The 15,311-nt window shown below is 38.7% G+C and overlaps 1 protein-coding gene across 1 annotated transcript in view; it reads right to left on the bottom strand.

Moving 5' to 3' along the window:
- Positions 1-15,311, bottom strand: part of ANKRD52 (ankyrin repeat domain 52) — a 90,467-nt gene that overhangs the window by 22,277 nt on the left and 52,879 nt on the right. The window contains exons 17-24 of the mRNA XM_007425786.3: positions 11,509-11,580; positions 11,113-11,314; positions 10,864-10,951; positions 6,958-7,075; positions 5,341-5,560; positions 3,679-3,766; positions 2,879-2,962; positions 794-939 (exon numbers count right to left, since the gene is read on the bottom strand). Coding sequence (XP_007425848.1) covers positions 794-939; positions 2,879-2,962; positions 3,679-3,766; positions 5,341-5,560; positions 6,958-7,075; positions 10,864-10,951; positions 11,113-11,314; positions 11,509-11,580 — 1,018 coding nt within the window. The remainder of the gene's footprint in view (positions 1-793; positions 940-2,878; positions 2,963-3,678; positions 3,767-5,340; positions 5,561-6,957; positions 7,076-10,863; positions 10,952-11,112; positions 11,315-11,508; positions 11,581-15,311) is intronic.

Raw genomic sequence — 15,311 nt, 5'->3', positions numbered from 1 at the left:
TGATGGGGGAAGGCTTCACAATGGTTGTATACTTGTAATCAGTCTAGCCGTCTGTGAATGATATGCATAATTAGGCCATTGGTAATTGCGTCTAAATGGAATATATTGACCCAAGAATTGCAAAGGGATAGTTTAGAGATTTCTTAAGGATAACTACAAATAGATCTTAAGCAGCAGTAGCTCTTCTGTTCCCAACCATCCTCTAGGTCAGAAGGAGTCCTGCCCTCAAATAACCAGAGACCCTCCCAGGTGGGCTTGTTGCTTCCCCCTACAAGCCAAGGCAAGCTTGGGCCTACAGTAAGGCAGGGTGAAGCAATCCACATTATGTCACAGATGTTGGTGGAAAGCAGGATGTTGTTATTATTTCCGGACGATGGAAGAAAAAAATATTGATCTCAGGCACAAAAATATTGCGCAAAATTAATGAAAGTGCTTGCATGAGCCCAAGTATTGCTCCTAATTACTCCCTAGGATAATGGTAGACAGAAGAATGACAACACATAAACAGATTAAGGAGGAAAAAGTAATCTGAAAATAACTGTAGAAAGCTGTCCCCAAAAAAACAACAGAATATCTACATCTTCACGAAACAATTAGCCAAACATCTAACAGAAATGAGCTTGGCAAGAAACTGAACCAGACAGTATCAGTTCTATGTTGGGCCAAGAGAACACTTCAGAGATGCTTATCTAGTATTTTTGTGGGCTCTCCCTTAAACTGATCTCAGGGAAAGAACAGGATAGCATTGTTACAAAAAAGAGAAAAGCATAAATACAGAAGATGCACCACTTACCAACTGCCGCTGTCTGGCCATTTTCAGCAGCCATCATAAGAGGGGTCCTCCCCAGTTGGTCAGTTCCATCTACCTCAGCCTGGTGTTGCAAAAGCAATTGTAAACCATGGATGTTGTCTGCAAAGGCAGCAGCGTGAAGGGGGGTCCTGGAAAAAGAGGAAAGATGGATTTGTCATGCTTTCAAAAACAACTCCATTTTTAGATGCATAATTGTAAATTACATAGCGCTGTTTTCAAAATATTGTTGGTTGGTTTAAGAGTGTAACATTCTCTCATCCATAAGGATCCCGCCATCTTTGTTCTAGGGAGTTCTTCTCTCACAAGGATACCATAGTTTCTCAGCGCAGTTTCTCAAATAGCATCATTTTGTCATTGGGGAAACACCATTTCCCCTTCAATCACTATGCAAACATTGTCATTCTAAGTGCTGCACAAAATATAGCCACACAAATCTGATGAGGTTATACTGTGCTATGCCTTTCATGTTGTAAATGATCAATAAAATGACTCCTCCTTGGAATGTCCCATATTAATAAATCAATAGTTAAAAGTTAAAAAACCATTAAGTATGCTCCATATGATCTTTAAAAAGTGATTAACTCTACAAAAGATATATATATTTTTAATATTTACGGAACACCTGAAAATGCTTAGAAAAGACTGACTGTCAAGATCATTACTCTGGAAGTTTAAAATAATGGAGGGGATATTTTCACATGATATGGGCTTTTCCCACTATTGTCCTGTTTGGTTTAATATTTGCAAGTATTTACAAATTTGCAAATATTAAACCAAACAGGACAATAGTGGAACAAGCCCATTATCTAGAAATATGCCATAAAGGTGTTAACATAATGTTGAATTATACACTAAATACATGGAATTTATCAACATGAAGCTTTGGATTTACCCAGCATGCAATGTAGCAAAGAAGATATTTTGTTATGATGGAAGAACAGTGTCAATTTATATTCTGATGGAATGTGTTCAGTCTCTCCATACAAATTGGCTCTCTATTGACACAATGGAAAAACTGACCAATAACATTCAGTTTGGCCAAGATTTAATGCTGCATTTAAAAACTGAGCTATTTTTATATTTAGGGTAACATTTTTCTCTTTATTCTACTTACTTTATTTATTTTGGTATTTTAAAGCCATAAAAAGACTCCTTACAGTTTGTGCTGTTTTGTTATCATTCCATTTCTTTAGAAGCTCAGTAGCTTCTCACTGGCTCTATTTTATCTCCCAACTCTATTTTGTAGAAGATATGCACCATTCGCTGAAACACTCTCTATCTTTTCTGCCTCTTGCCCAGTAATGCACAGCAAAACCCAAATTAAAACTATCACACTCTAAATTGCCACACTCAAATGACACTTAATTGAATATTGGTTAGAGGCAGAAAAAAAGGATAAGAATAAATGGCATCACATGATTTACTATAGATTACTGCATTGTTAGTGACAGCAGCATGTATTTCCTATAATAAATACACCACACACACACATCTTAAGAAACTGATAGTAAACGTGAACATAGGTCCTTGTACAACAGATCGGCACCAATAATTTTTTAGCACTATTTGACAATGCAAGATCAGGCTTGGCAAATGAAGTGCCTGCTGGATCCCCAATAATTGCTTGACTGCCAACATGTGAGATTTCAATAGATTAGGGGAATGTTAAGGCAATCACACAGAATTTTGTGAGCATGTCCAAGCCTGGAAAAAGTTATGGACCCCTGCCACACACATACAAGAATCCCTAGAGTGGATCAGTTCAAAATCCCATCTGTCCAGCATTTGATGCACATAGTGGCCAACCAGATTTGAGCTGTCTTGAATCTCGTATCATCCAACTTCATGGAATGGACCCTGGGTTTTTGCACTGCATAAGACAGAAACTATAAGAGTACGACTCCAAAATCCATGTTGCTAAACTTCTTTAGTTTCTACAGTATATATTTAAGGGATGCCTCCCATTCAAATCATGGTCTGATCAAGGATATCTAATGAATTCTAGGAGGGGGTAATATAAGTAGTGTGTCCACCAAAAGCAACCAGCAAGAAGACACAGTCACTCACCTTCCTTTGGCATCTCTGCTATTAACAATCTTGGCACCCAATGCTTCAACAAGCATCTCAGCAGTGCCATCCTGGTTGTTAATTCTGCAGAAGAAAGAAAGAGTGAGAAGCAAGTAAGTTAGCATGGGTTGGTTTTATTTATTTCGGGGGGACACACAGGTACAAAAGTATTTCAAGACCTCTCTACCGAGTCTGGGTTTCAGAGGTCCAAAACAGATGGGGAAAACTCAATTTTTTGGGTTTTCAGGGCAGTCAAAATACTTCAGATTTTGGACAACAGTCCCTTCGAGAAAATCCCCACCACTAAAACCAACTTTAATGCCCTGCTAGCCACTTCCTTTTTGGGTGAAAAAAATAACTTTGTCTTCTTTTCTGGGCAAGTACATTTCTTGTGAGAGGTCTGGGCTGCCAAAACAGCCAATTTTATTTTTGTTTTAAGACTTCCAGTGCAGTCCATTTGAGGCCCAGAAGTACTCTTGGAAAGAGAGCTGATATTGAAAATTGGCATTTTGCTTTACCACATTCATTCTGTCATTTATCATTATTTGTAATTTTATAAAATCCTAAAAACCTAAAAGTCAGGTGAGGCACCAAGGGAGGTTCTACACATACACTGGTGATTCTGGGAATTCAATAGCTACTTCCTGGCATAAGGATTATCCAGAGCAGGAATGCAGCTTTGAGAGACAGTTTCAAACTCTAATTGAAAAGAAAATCCACATCTAGCTTTGCTTACTAGGGCTGATCCTAATGCATTTGCATAAACATACACCTAATCTCAAGGGTCTACCAAAACTTACACTGCACAGTGCAATGGAGTAAAGGGGTTTCCTTCTAGGTATGCAAATGGATTGTGTTCAAGTAACAATTCAAGACAATCTTCATGCCCTGCAAAAGGATAAGAGAATTTATTAGATCACCTTGGCATTTTTATATGCAAAATCAAGAATGTCTTTGTATGAGCTAGCTCTTTTTTAAATCTTTCAGAAGTTCAGAGAACTTCAAAACAGGCTGAAATTGGAAATTAATAGCCACACTTTTCTAAATCTTGATATAAATGAGCCAGTCTGTTACAAAGGCAGTGTTTACATGTCATAACAGGCAAAAAATCTTGGCTTAATAAATTCAAGTGTGAATGCAAGACATGCACCCAACATACAGACCCTTTCCTACAGCACTGTTCCTTCTTTTATCTAAGCATCACAATAATCAGGAATTTGACACTTCAACACAGTTCAACTCAGAATTATGGTGAAGTGCTTCCAAACAAGACAAGATTAGAAGTCAGATTTAAATTGGAGTTTAGAGTTGCATTATGAATCTTGGCTTGACTGCAAGCATTTGCCCATAGCTGTGTGTTTATTTCAGCTACACTTAAATGCAGAAAGTTGCATATGTCGTTGGGTTTGTTCCCACAGGGTAGGATTGGGAATCAGCTGCATGCCATTTTTTCACCTTCTAGATTAAGACAGGATTTCTGCTTTAATGTGATATGCAAACCATGACAAAGAAAAGCTCAGTTTCAAAAGGTGAGATACCTTTCAGAACAGTACCCCAGAGCAAGAAAATTCTTCTGGATTGAAATACAGAAATACAAACTAAATCAAAATCAATATATGAATCCTGTGATTTAATGCAAAAAAAAAATAAAGCTTCTGATCTTGTATTCCCAAGAAGCAACTTCTGCTATTCCCTCACAAGAACTTTAAGTTGTGTTTTCAAAAAACCCACAGTTTCCTGAGATGCTTATCAGATGATCCACAATGAGAAGGTCAGTGATAGCAGATATGCTTGCCAGAAAGACAGCTACCCACAACTATTGAATTCTCCTGCAGTATAACAGCTGAAAAGATTAGTACGCTGAAGAGGAATGGTAAGGCTTCACCTTTCATCAACTACAGCCAGTATGGCCATGATACAATCTAGAACAAGGGTGAGTAAGCTGTCCCATCAGCCACATGTGACCCACAGCATTCCTTTTGGGTCTGAGAGCAGATTTCGAGTAGAATTTTTGGAAGGCTTGGGAATTGCAAAGCTCCTATTTTGCCCATCAAAATCGCCCCTGTAGGCAGAAAATGCTGACATCATCCATACATCCCACAGCACTTGGGATTCTAATGAAATTAAACTGCATTCCCCAGCCATAAGCAATTTGCTACCACTAGTCTAAAGCATCTTGACATGAGTTGGAGAAGGGAAGGTCTGTCCTACACTGTTTGCTAGAAACTCCTACAGTCTACTGAGACACTGAATCTACTGGAGATATAATCATCTTTGAGGAAAACATATGGCATAAAATTGTTGAAAACCCGTTGTTATGCTGCAACCAGCACATCATATTGTAACAATTAACCTTGCTCAGTGCTGTAACAGTGATTTAACTGGACAGATATTTGGATAGTCTCTCCCTGCCACAAGAAAAAAAAACAAAGGGAAATATGCATGGATTTCTGCATTCTTACCACTGTAAGAAGCCCAGTGCATTGGTGAGTAGCCACTATAATCCACTACGGAGTCCAGAGGGTCAGTAGAGAGCGCTGCCTGCAGCAAGGTCCTCAGGATTTCAGAATGCCCACACACCGAGGCAAAATGGATCGGGGTCCGGCCCTTGAAATCCCGACACAATACAAAGGCATCATGGTCCAGCAGTGCTGCAAGGCAGTCTTCACAGCCAGTAACAGCCTACAAAAAAGAACAGTAAGCAATGAGAAAAAGTGTCCATCTCAAGTGGAAAAAGACTTACAAAACAGGGCCTCAAAATATTCTCTTTATTCACTAACAATCTGAGTGCCATGTAATAATAACAATAAATCTTTGATTATAACCAACAGAAACCTTTATCTTCTTTTTCTTATTAGGATTGACTCTGCTTAACTAGCATCCCTTTTGCCTAAATATTCCTTTCCAGCACAAGCAAGTCCACAACAATATCCATACAGGTAGTCCTCACTTAACAACCCTAAGTGGGAACAGCAATTCTGCCATTAAGCAAAGTGGTAGCTAAGTGGGAAATCATGTGACTGCAACTGTGCTTTCTGGCTGGAATGAGACAAGACTACTCAGTTTCATGCCTTCTGCATTTGTTTGCTTCCTAACCACTCCCCTGCCCTTTGGAACGTTTGAGTGCCTGCTTACTGTCTTGTACACATCGAAAGCAATGCAATCGCACCACAGCCTGGGACTGGGAGCTGCGGGTGCACTACACAACCAGCTCACTCTCTTGAAATCCCTTTGTCTCCAATCTCTTCACTCTGTGGGGCGGGGGGAGAAAAACACAGTAGCTTTCTGTAGGCAATCTCTCTTTTCCTTACCCTTTCCTGTGGCCCGACGCAATCACATTGCTTTCAATGTGTAAAAGAGCAAACAGCTTACTCTCTTGAAGTCCCTCTCCAATCTCTTTGCTCTACAAGGGGGGGAGGGTCAGACAATGGAGAGATTGCCTACAGAAATCACTTTGTCCCCCCACCCCCAACAGAGAGGAGATACTGGAGAGAAAGACATTTCAAGAGAGTACCGTAAGCTATTTGTGTAGTGCACCTGCGGCTCCCAGCCCGGGGCTGCTGGAGTGATTACACTGCTCTTGATGCATAGAAGAGCAAACAGCTTACTCTCTTGAAATCTGTTTCAAGAAGAAGAGATTTCTTTCTCCAATCTCTCTGTTCTGCAAGGGGGAGAAAAACAGAAAAAAACACAGGTCAGGTACAGGACAATGCATACTCACAGCAATGGTGATCATGTCACTGAGGGATGCTGCAAAGGTTGTAAATGGCCCATAAAGTTATTTTTTCAGCAACACCATAACTTCAAATGGTGGCTGAACAAATGGTCAGTAAGTGAGGACTACCTGTATAGCAAATTCCAAATATGCCCTCTGGAATCGAAGACAAATGTGACTACTCAAAAGATGAGAAACATATAGTGAACTACCCACTATGCTCTAATTAGCTGAAAGTGTGGAATGCTTAAATATCTAATTTTCCACATCAATGACTACAAGAGTCTTTCAGGATCTTGTTCAACCAATTCAATGTAGAGCTAATTTAGTAACCTAAGAATCCAAAAACAATTCTTCCACTTACTCCCCGGTGCAATGCAGTCCTGCCTCTTCTGTCTGCTGCATCCACTGTGGATCCCTTCTCTAGTAAGAGGTGGACACAATCTACATGGCCATTCATGATTGCCAACATCAATGGGGTTCTGTGAGAAAATCAAGAATAGGTCAGGCACCTATTGATTTGATTATAATTTAGCTCATCCCTAATTTAGAAAACAAGATCTATTTTATGGAAGGGCAGAATGGACAGAGAGTACCCCAGATGTTAAAATAAGAGGGAAACTCAAAAGTAAAGAGTCTTTCATTCCAAGCAAGGTTCTACAAAACAATTACAGTTTTATTAATCTGTTCTGATTATTTTCAAGGGTTGGAAAATAAGGTTGTCGAATCTGAGGGCTGCCAAGTGTCATGCCAGGAACTGCAACCCAAAAAGTGAGTGGCAACAGGACTAAACTAAATTTGAATTCAATTATTTAATTCTGATTAAAATGTAATTAAATACTACTGATATGGTTACCCTCCATATATTTAGTAGTCACATTAAAAAATGTAACAATTCTACAAGTTTAAATTGTGCATTCCTGTTCAGGTGTCATGTAGAAAGCCAAGGTGAAATAGAATAAGAGCCTCTAGTTGCTATTGCCACCTTTAGAAAAGAAGAAAAAGTAGCAGAAATGGAAAAGCCATTTGGGTGGAATACAGTGAGAAAGCTTCTAGCTGTAGCTTTGCATTTAAAAAAAACAAGTTATTTCAGTGCCTCTTCTTCAATAGAAACAAGCTGGGTTCTCACTTCTAGGGTTTTTTTCATTATAGATAGCAAGCAGAAGATGAGGGTTTGGCATTAAACATGGTGATCAACAGAATGAACTAATCTCAAAATTCCAAAAATTACTCAGATAAAACAAATGTGCATATTTGAATTCATTAGGACACCTTCTTCTGGATCAAATAGAGGGATATGGCTTAAGATTACCTCCACCATCTCCTCATATTATTTAACATGTATGTTCACAAAAAAATTATTCTTCCCTGAACATGATTGAGACTATCAGGAAGCTAAATATTCCATTTAGTCATTTTGCTAGTACTCTTATGGTGCTCCAAGATGTTTAGCATCCACTCTTGAATCTTTTTGAAAGGCTGTAAAAATCGAGCTCTCCTGTAAGGCCTCTGAATCTTAACTGCTGCAATTTGGAGTTGGGATTGAGGCCAGGTTTGTATAGAGCTATATTTTGGGTTTTAATGATGTTCTGTTTATAATTATACTGTAAACTGCTAGGAATCAATCCTGACTGTGGTGTCAGTAAGTAAGTAAACAGGAAAGATTTTAATTTATTCAGAATATTTGTATGCCACCTACTCCTTTAGAGAAATACAATTAAAACAGACCGTGAAAATGATTAAAACAACAAAGCAGCACATTTTAAAACAATTAGAACATTAAACTCACTAAAACTATTAACATTACTATTAAAAGACCCAAATAAACAAGTAAATTTTGAGCTCCTCCTTAAACTGTAAAATGGAGAGGGCTGGCTTAAACTCTGCTAACAGTTTGTGCCACAACACGGGCCCCATTGTGGAGAAAGCAAAATTCATTCTAGATATCTGATGTCCCTATGGGAAGAGACACAAAAGTTGCCTGTTGGCGATCAGAGAGTGCAGAGCAGACTATATGAGAAGAGGCAGCCATGTCAGTTGTTTGGTCTTCAGCCATGTAAGACTTTATGCACCCTTGCGGGAACCCTGAATTAGGCACTGGAGGCAAGCCGTTAAAATTGTTTCAACACGGAGGCATCACTTACTACCTATGCTCTGTACTCTGGGCCAGCTGGAATTTCTGGAGTAGCTTGAAGGGTTGCTCCACAAAAAGCATATCATAATAATCAATCATTGGGGTTACCAGCACATACAGTGGGGCAAAAAGTATTTAGTCAGCCACCAATTGTGCAAGTTCTCCCACTTAAAAAGATGAGAGAGGCCTGTAATTTTCATCATAGGTATACCTCAACTATGAGAGACAAAATGGGGAAAAAAATCCAAAAAATCACATTGTCTGATTTTTAAAGAATTTATTTGCAAATCATGGTGGAAAATAAGTATTTGGTCAATATCAAAAGTTCATCTCAATACTTTGTTATATATCCTTTGTTGGCAATGACAGAGGTCAAACATTTTCTGTAAGTTTTCACAAGGTTTTCACACAGTGTTGCTGGTATTTTGGCCCATTCCTCCATGCAGATCTCCTCTAGAGCAGTGATGTTTTGGGGCTGTCGCTGGGCAACACGGACTCTCAACTCCCTCCAAAGGTTTTCCATGGGGTTGAGATCTGGAGACTGGCTAGGCCACTCCAGGACCTTGAAATGCTTCTTATGAATCCACTCCTTCGTTGCCTGGGCGGTGTGTTTGGGATCATTGTCATGCTGAAAGACCCAGCCACGTTTCATCTTCAACGCCCTTGCTGATGGAAGGAGGTGTTCACTCAAAATCTCACGATACATGGCCCCATTCATTCTTTCCTTTACACAGATCAGTCGTCCTGGTCCCTTTGCAGAAAAACAGCCCCAAAGCATGATGTTTCCACCCCCATGCTTCACGGTAGGTATGGTGTTCTTTGGATGCAACTCAGCATTCTCTCTCCTCCAAACACGACAAGTTGAGTTTAGACTAAAACATTCTACTTTGGTTTCATCTGACCATATGACATTCTCCCAATCCTCTTCTGGATCATCCAAATGCTCTTCAGACGGGCCCGGACATGTACTGGCTTAAGCAGGGGGACACGTCTGGCACTGCAGGATTTGAGTCCCTGGCGGCATAGTGTGTTACTGATGGTAGCCTTTATTACTTTGGTCCCAGCTCTCTGCAGGTCATTCACTAGGTCCCCCCGTGTAGTTCTGGGATTTTTGCTCACCATTCTTGTGATCATGTTGACCCCACGGGGTGAGATCTTGCGTGGAGCCCCAGATCGAGGGAGATTATCAGTGGTCTTATATGTCTTCCATTTTCTAAATATTGCTCCCACAGTTGATTTCTTCACACCAAGCTGCTTGCCTATTGCAGATTCAGTCTTCCCAGCCTGGTGCAGGTCTACAATTTTGTTTCTGGTGTCCTTCAACAGCTCTTTGGTCTTGGCCATAGTGGAGTTTGGAGTGTGACTGTTTGAGGTTGTGGACAGGTGTCTTTTATACTGATAACAAGGTCAAACAGGTGCCATTACTACAGGTAACGAGTGGAGGACAGAGGAGCCTCTTAAAGAAGTAGTTACAGGTCTGTGAGAGCCAGACATCTTGCTTGTTTGTAGGTGACCAAATACTTCTTTTCCACCATGATTTGCAAATAAATTCTTTAAAAATCAGACAATGTGATTTTCTGGATTTTTTTTCTCATTTTGTCTCTCATAGTTGAGGTATACCTATGATGAAAATTACAGGCCTCTCTCATCTTTTTAAGTGGGAGAACTTGCCCAATTGGTGGCTGACTAAATACTTTTTTGCCCCACTGTAAATCACCAAAGCCGTCTGTCTCCCCTCCAAGAATGGAAGAAGTTGATTTACTGGCAGAACCCCCCCCTTTTCACTGATGTTACTTGACTCCCCGACTTCGATGCTGCATCTAGAAAGACCCCCAAACTGCACACCAAATCTTTAAGGGGGAATATATTTCAGGTATTTCTCCTCAAACCTGAAGCCCACTCCCAAATGAGTAAGAACTCTCTGTTGTCTGCGCTGGGCTTCAGTTGGCTCTCCCAGATCCAGCCCCTTACTGCCTAGAGATATTCAGAGCCCAGCTAGCAGAACATGCAGCCCTGCTTCTGATAATTTGTACAGCAGACTGGAATTTGTGAGGAACAAGCCCCTTCTTGCTCACCACTGGAATAAGAATGACTTCTAGGCCAAATAAACAGGTGTATAAATGGGTGGAATCTTACTGTCCATGGATGTCCATGACATCAGTGATGTCGACTCTCTCCCCACTGTCAATGAGAAGATGTAGGGAATCTGTGTTCCCATAGGCAGCTGTAAGAAACAAAAGGAGGATATACTATAATGCACAGGATTTCCTGCTTCTTAATAATTGCCATTTCTGTAAAGACCCAGTCAGTGCCCAAAGTCTGTTTGCAAGAGCAACCAAGAGAAAGAAACCCAGCATCTCAACAGGGAATAAGGCACACTCATACCAGCAGCATGGAGGGGTGTCCACTTCTTCTTTTTCTCCTTCACAAGAGCAGAAGCACCATGGCTGGTGAGCACCTCCACGCATTCCGTAGAGCCCCTCTCCGTGGCAAGATACAAAGCTGTCCGCCCTTTGTGGTCCCGCACATCCAGGTTCACCAGGGTTTCAGCAAGTGTCTTCAGGGCTTCACAGTGACCATTATAGGCCTTAAAGCACACCAACAGACAGAATGATTTTTGGAGGCTATAGTATCAAGAGGGATTTAATGCACTGATGCAAACCTACAGTTTAGGTCCACTCTCCTCAAGGCAACAAATGTAACACTGGCATTCAAATGGTAATCACTGAAATTAAAATCTCCCGACTGTACCCAGTATGGTTTTCTAACAATGAGACTTACAGCTAAGTGCAAAGGGCTGACTGGAATGGTGCTTTCCACATCGTCCAGGCAGTTAAACGACATTTCCAGGAGCTGAAATGAAAAAGCTTGGAATCTAATTCCAGCCATTCAAATGCTTCAACAATCTAGCTCTTATAACCCCTGAGAACAATGACTAGTGAAACTATATCACTTCCCTAGTCTAGGAATTATGTGTTCCAGAAAATCACAATTATTATTACTAACAGAATATGATGTAGGGCAACAGCAAGATTAAGTTTTTAATTTAGGAGCAATGTACAAAGTTTCTTACAACAATAAACTTGTTTCTAAGTACCTAAAATTTAATTCCTGATCATGAAAGCATTTTCCCAGGGTACTTCAGTAGCATATTAGAAATTCATTACTTTGCTATCTTTCTGAAGGCATTTTAATATATAAAATATTTCTATGTAAAAACTAATCTTTGCCTAGGAAAAAATAAATAAATATATCTTTCCTATGTCTTAACATACAAACTGCAGGAAGTGTTTTTCCATTGCAAATATCTATATTGGGGCTTCCAGGTGAGGATCTATGGCAGACTAGATGTCCCTGAAGAGTGGGGATGGCACTGAGGTGAAGATTGGCAGCCAGATGGCGAATTCTGGCCGGTGCTGTCTTTCCAGATAAAGGAGAGATCATGAGATTGCCCATTTGCACTCTGGACAGCTGCCCCTTGTGAACAGACTGCAGGAACTGAGGTTTGTGCAGTCAACTTGTGAGTTGAGTGGCTGGGAGTCAAGGAATCAAGCTCACAGCCATGATGCAGCCTATATGGACACAAGGTTCACATATGGACACTTTCTTAAACACTTTTGAATGTAATTATGGGTGAAGAGAGATTTTCTGAGCAGCAGGATAAGAGAATGCCACTTGGTGAGTCAACCTTCTTTCTGGACTAAAAAGGAAAAAAAAAGGGTTTAAAGATTTAAAAGCTTTTGGCAAAAAGCTTAACAAGGAGTGGATGTTAGCAGAGGGGAGGAGAGGATCACTAGAGAAACCTGCAGAGAGGAATTACATCAGATTTACTTCGGAAAATGTTTGAGGAATTGGGCAATAAGTTGGCTGAATCACTTGATATTAAATTGACAGCTTTTAAAAAAAGAATGGATGAAAGATGAAAGAGGAGATGAAAGAAGTCAAGAAGATGGAAAGCTCTGTGGAACAAGTGTCTGGAGATGTAAAACAAATCAATGACAAAGTGGAAATTCTGGAGAGTAAGACAGAAGTTATGAACAGAGAGCTGGAAAGAGAAATAGATAATTTGGCAGTACTAGAACTGATAGAGAAGGAATTTTGCTTGAGATATAGAGCAATTCTAGAGGATTCTGGTGAAGATATTAGAGAAATGGTTATTAAAGTTTTAGCAATTTTTTGGATTGGGATGAGGAGGATACAGAGGCAGAAATTGATAAATTATACAGAATAAATACAAGATTTGCAAGAATAAGAAATGTTCCAAGGGACGTTTTGATGTACTTTGTCAGGAAGAAAACAAGAGATCAAGTTCTGCAGTAACATTTTAATACAGGACTGAAGATTAATAATACAGATGTAATTGTTCTTTAAAAAATTCCTATTAGAATCTTGTGTAAGAGAAAAGAGTATTCTTTTTTGACTGACGGATTAAAACAGAAAAATATTCCATTTTGGTGGGATAAATTGGAAGGCGTAATTTTTACTTTTAAACAGCAGAGGTTTTGCCTGAATTCTGTCCAGAAGGTGAATTTCTAGAAAATTTTAAAGAGGAATTGGAGGAATTTCAAATGGAGGTGTCATATGAGACTACACAAAAACTTCAGCAGGTGCAGCAGGAAAGTGAAAGGGATGATACTGAACTAGGCACTACAGGTATCGACTTTTCTAAATTTTTGGCTTGAATATGGATTACAAATGCTTAATATGGAATATAAATGGAGCAAATACTCCTCAAAAGAGAAAAAAAAATCATCATCTGAAAAAAAATTGCCTACAAGAGACACATATTAGAAAAATGGACATAAAATATTTGATTTATAAAAATTTGGGTGAAGAATTTATTTCAGCAGGAGCTAAAAAAAGAAATTGAGTTGTTTTGTATATAAATCCCCAACTAAAACCAGAACTTGTATTGACTGGTGACCATGGCAGATTTGTTGGGGTGGATGTTAATTTGCATGGGACTAAGACTCTGATATTGGGAATTTATGCCCCAAATGAGGACAAAGTACTGTCCTATAAAGGACTTGTGGAGAGAGTAATAGGTTTCTCTTATGAAAATTGGTGTTTGATGAGGGACTGGAATGATCTCCCCACAACTGGATAGAACTTCTGAGTAAAATATTAAAATCACTCAAGGCAAATTACCAAAAGTCTTCTTTGATTTGATGGACAATTTAGGGCTTGTGGATATATGGAAACAGAAAAATGACAATTCAAGAGAATACACCTACTTTTCTGAAAGACACAGATCCTTTTCAAGAATAGATATGATATGGATTTTGAAGAATTTGGCTACTAAGGTTTCTAAAGTAGAGATATTACCAAAGACTTTTTCAGATCATAATCCTGTGAGTTTGGTTTATAAAAGGAAATCCAGTTCTTTTATATGGAGACTAAATGAAATGTTGTTACAGGAAGAAGCAATAGTGGAGGATTGTAAAAAGAAATTAAAAAAATAATTTATTAAAATAATTTTGGTTGAAAATTATTTTAATTTTTTCTTTATTATTTTAAATCAGATAAGCAAAGCTTTTATTAGAGGTTATTTCATACAACATAATAGTGAACTTAAAATGAAGAGCCAAGAGAAAACATACTATTTTATTTTGGATGAAATAGAGAAAAGAAGAATTATAGAAATTTCCAGAGAAAATAAGCATTTCACAACAAATTAAGCTTTTACAATATCAGTTATCTATGCTAATAGTAAGAGAAATGGAAATAAAAATGAACTATGCAAAGCAAAAAAACTTTGAGTTTGCAAATAAACCAGGGAAACGGTTGGCATATAAATAAATTACTAAAAAAAGAAAAGAAAATGATACTGAAGCTACAAGAGGGAGCTACTATATTAACAGTGTGGCCATGCCAAAAGCATTTCATCAATATTATTCTAACTTGTATAAAGCAAGTGACATCTCTCTGGAGAAAACAGATGACTACCTAAAGAAACAAAATTTACCGAGGATTACAGAGGACCAGACGCAGATTATGAATGGACCTATAACAATAAGGAAGTTTGTGACACTATAAAAAAGATTAAACTAGGAAAGGTGCCTGGACCAGATGGATTATCAGGTTCGTATTATGAATGTTCTGAGGATGAACTTTTACAACCTTTACAAAATACGATGAACTTTATCTTAGAAGGAAGAAAGATGCCAGTTGGAAAGAGGCCAATATAGCGCTAATATCTAAAGAGGGACAAGATTTGACTTCAACAAGAAACTATAGGCTGATATCATTATTGAAAAATGACTACAAGTTGTTTACAACGATTCTGGCTGATGGTCTGAAAATAAATTTGCAAGAATTTATTTATGAGTATCAATGTGCATTTTTAGCTAAAAGACACTTAAAGGACAATCTTAGAAATGTGTTGGACATTTTGAAATATTTGGAGCATCATAATGAAAAACAAGCCACACTGATTCTCTTAAGATGTGGAGAAGGCCTTTGACAATTTGAATTGGGTTTTTCTGTTCAAAGTTTTGGAAGATATGAAATTTGGATAGAACTTTATAAAATGGGTAAAATCATTTTATACTCCAAAGAAAGCACAAATAATTGTTAATGGAGAT

This window comes from Python bivittatus, unplaced genomic scaffold, assembly GCF_059951505.1.
Source record: "Python bivittatus isolate LINGU-HERP-01145 unplaced genomic scaffold, Pbiv_v1 ctg000220_np1212, whole genome shotgun sequence".
NCBI lineage: Eukaryota > Metazoa > Chordata > Lepidosauria > Squamata > Pythonidae > Python > Python bivittatus.
The sequence above is the reverse complement of the archived record's forward strand: the minus strand, read 5'-3'. Positions and strand labels throughout refer to the sequence as shown.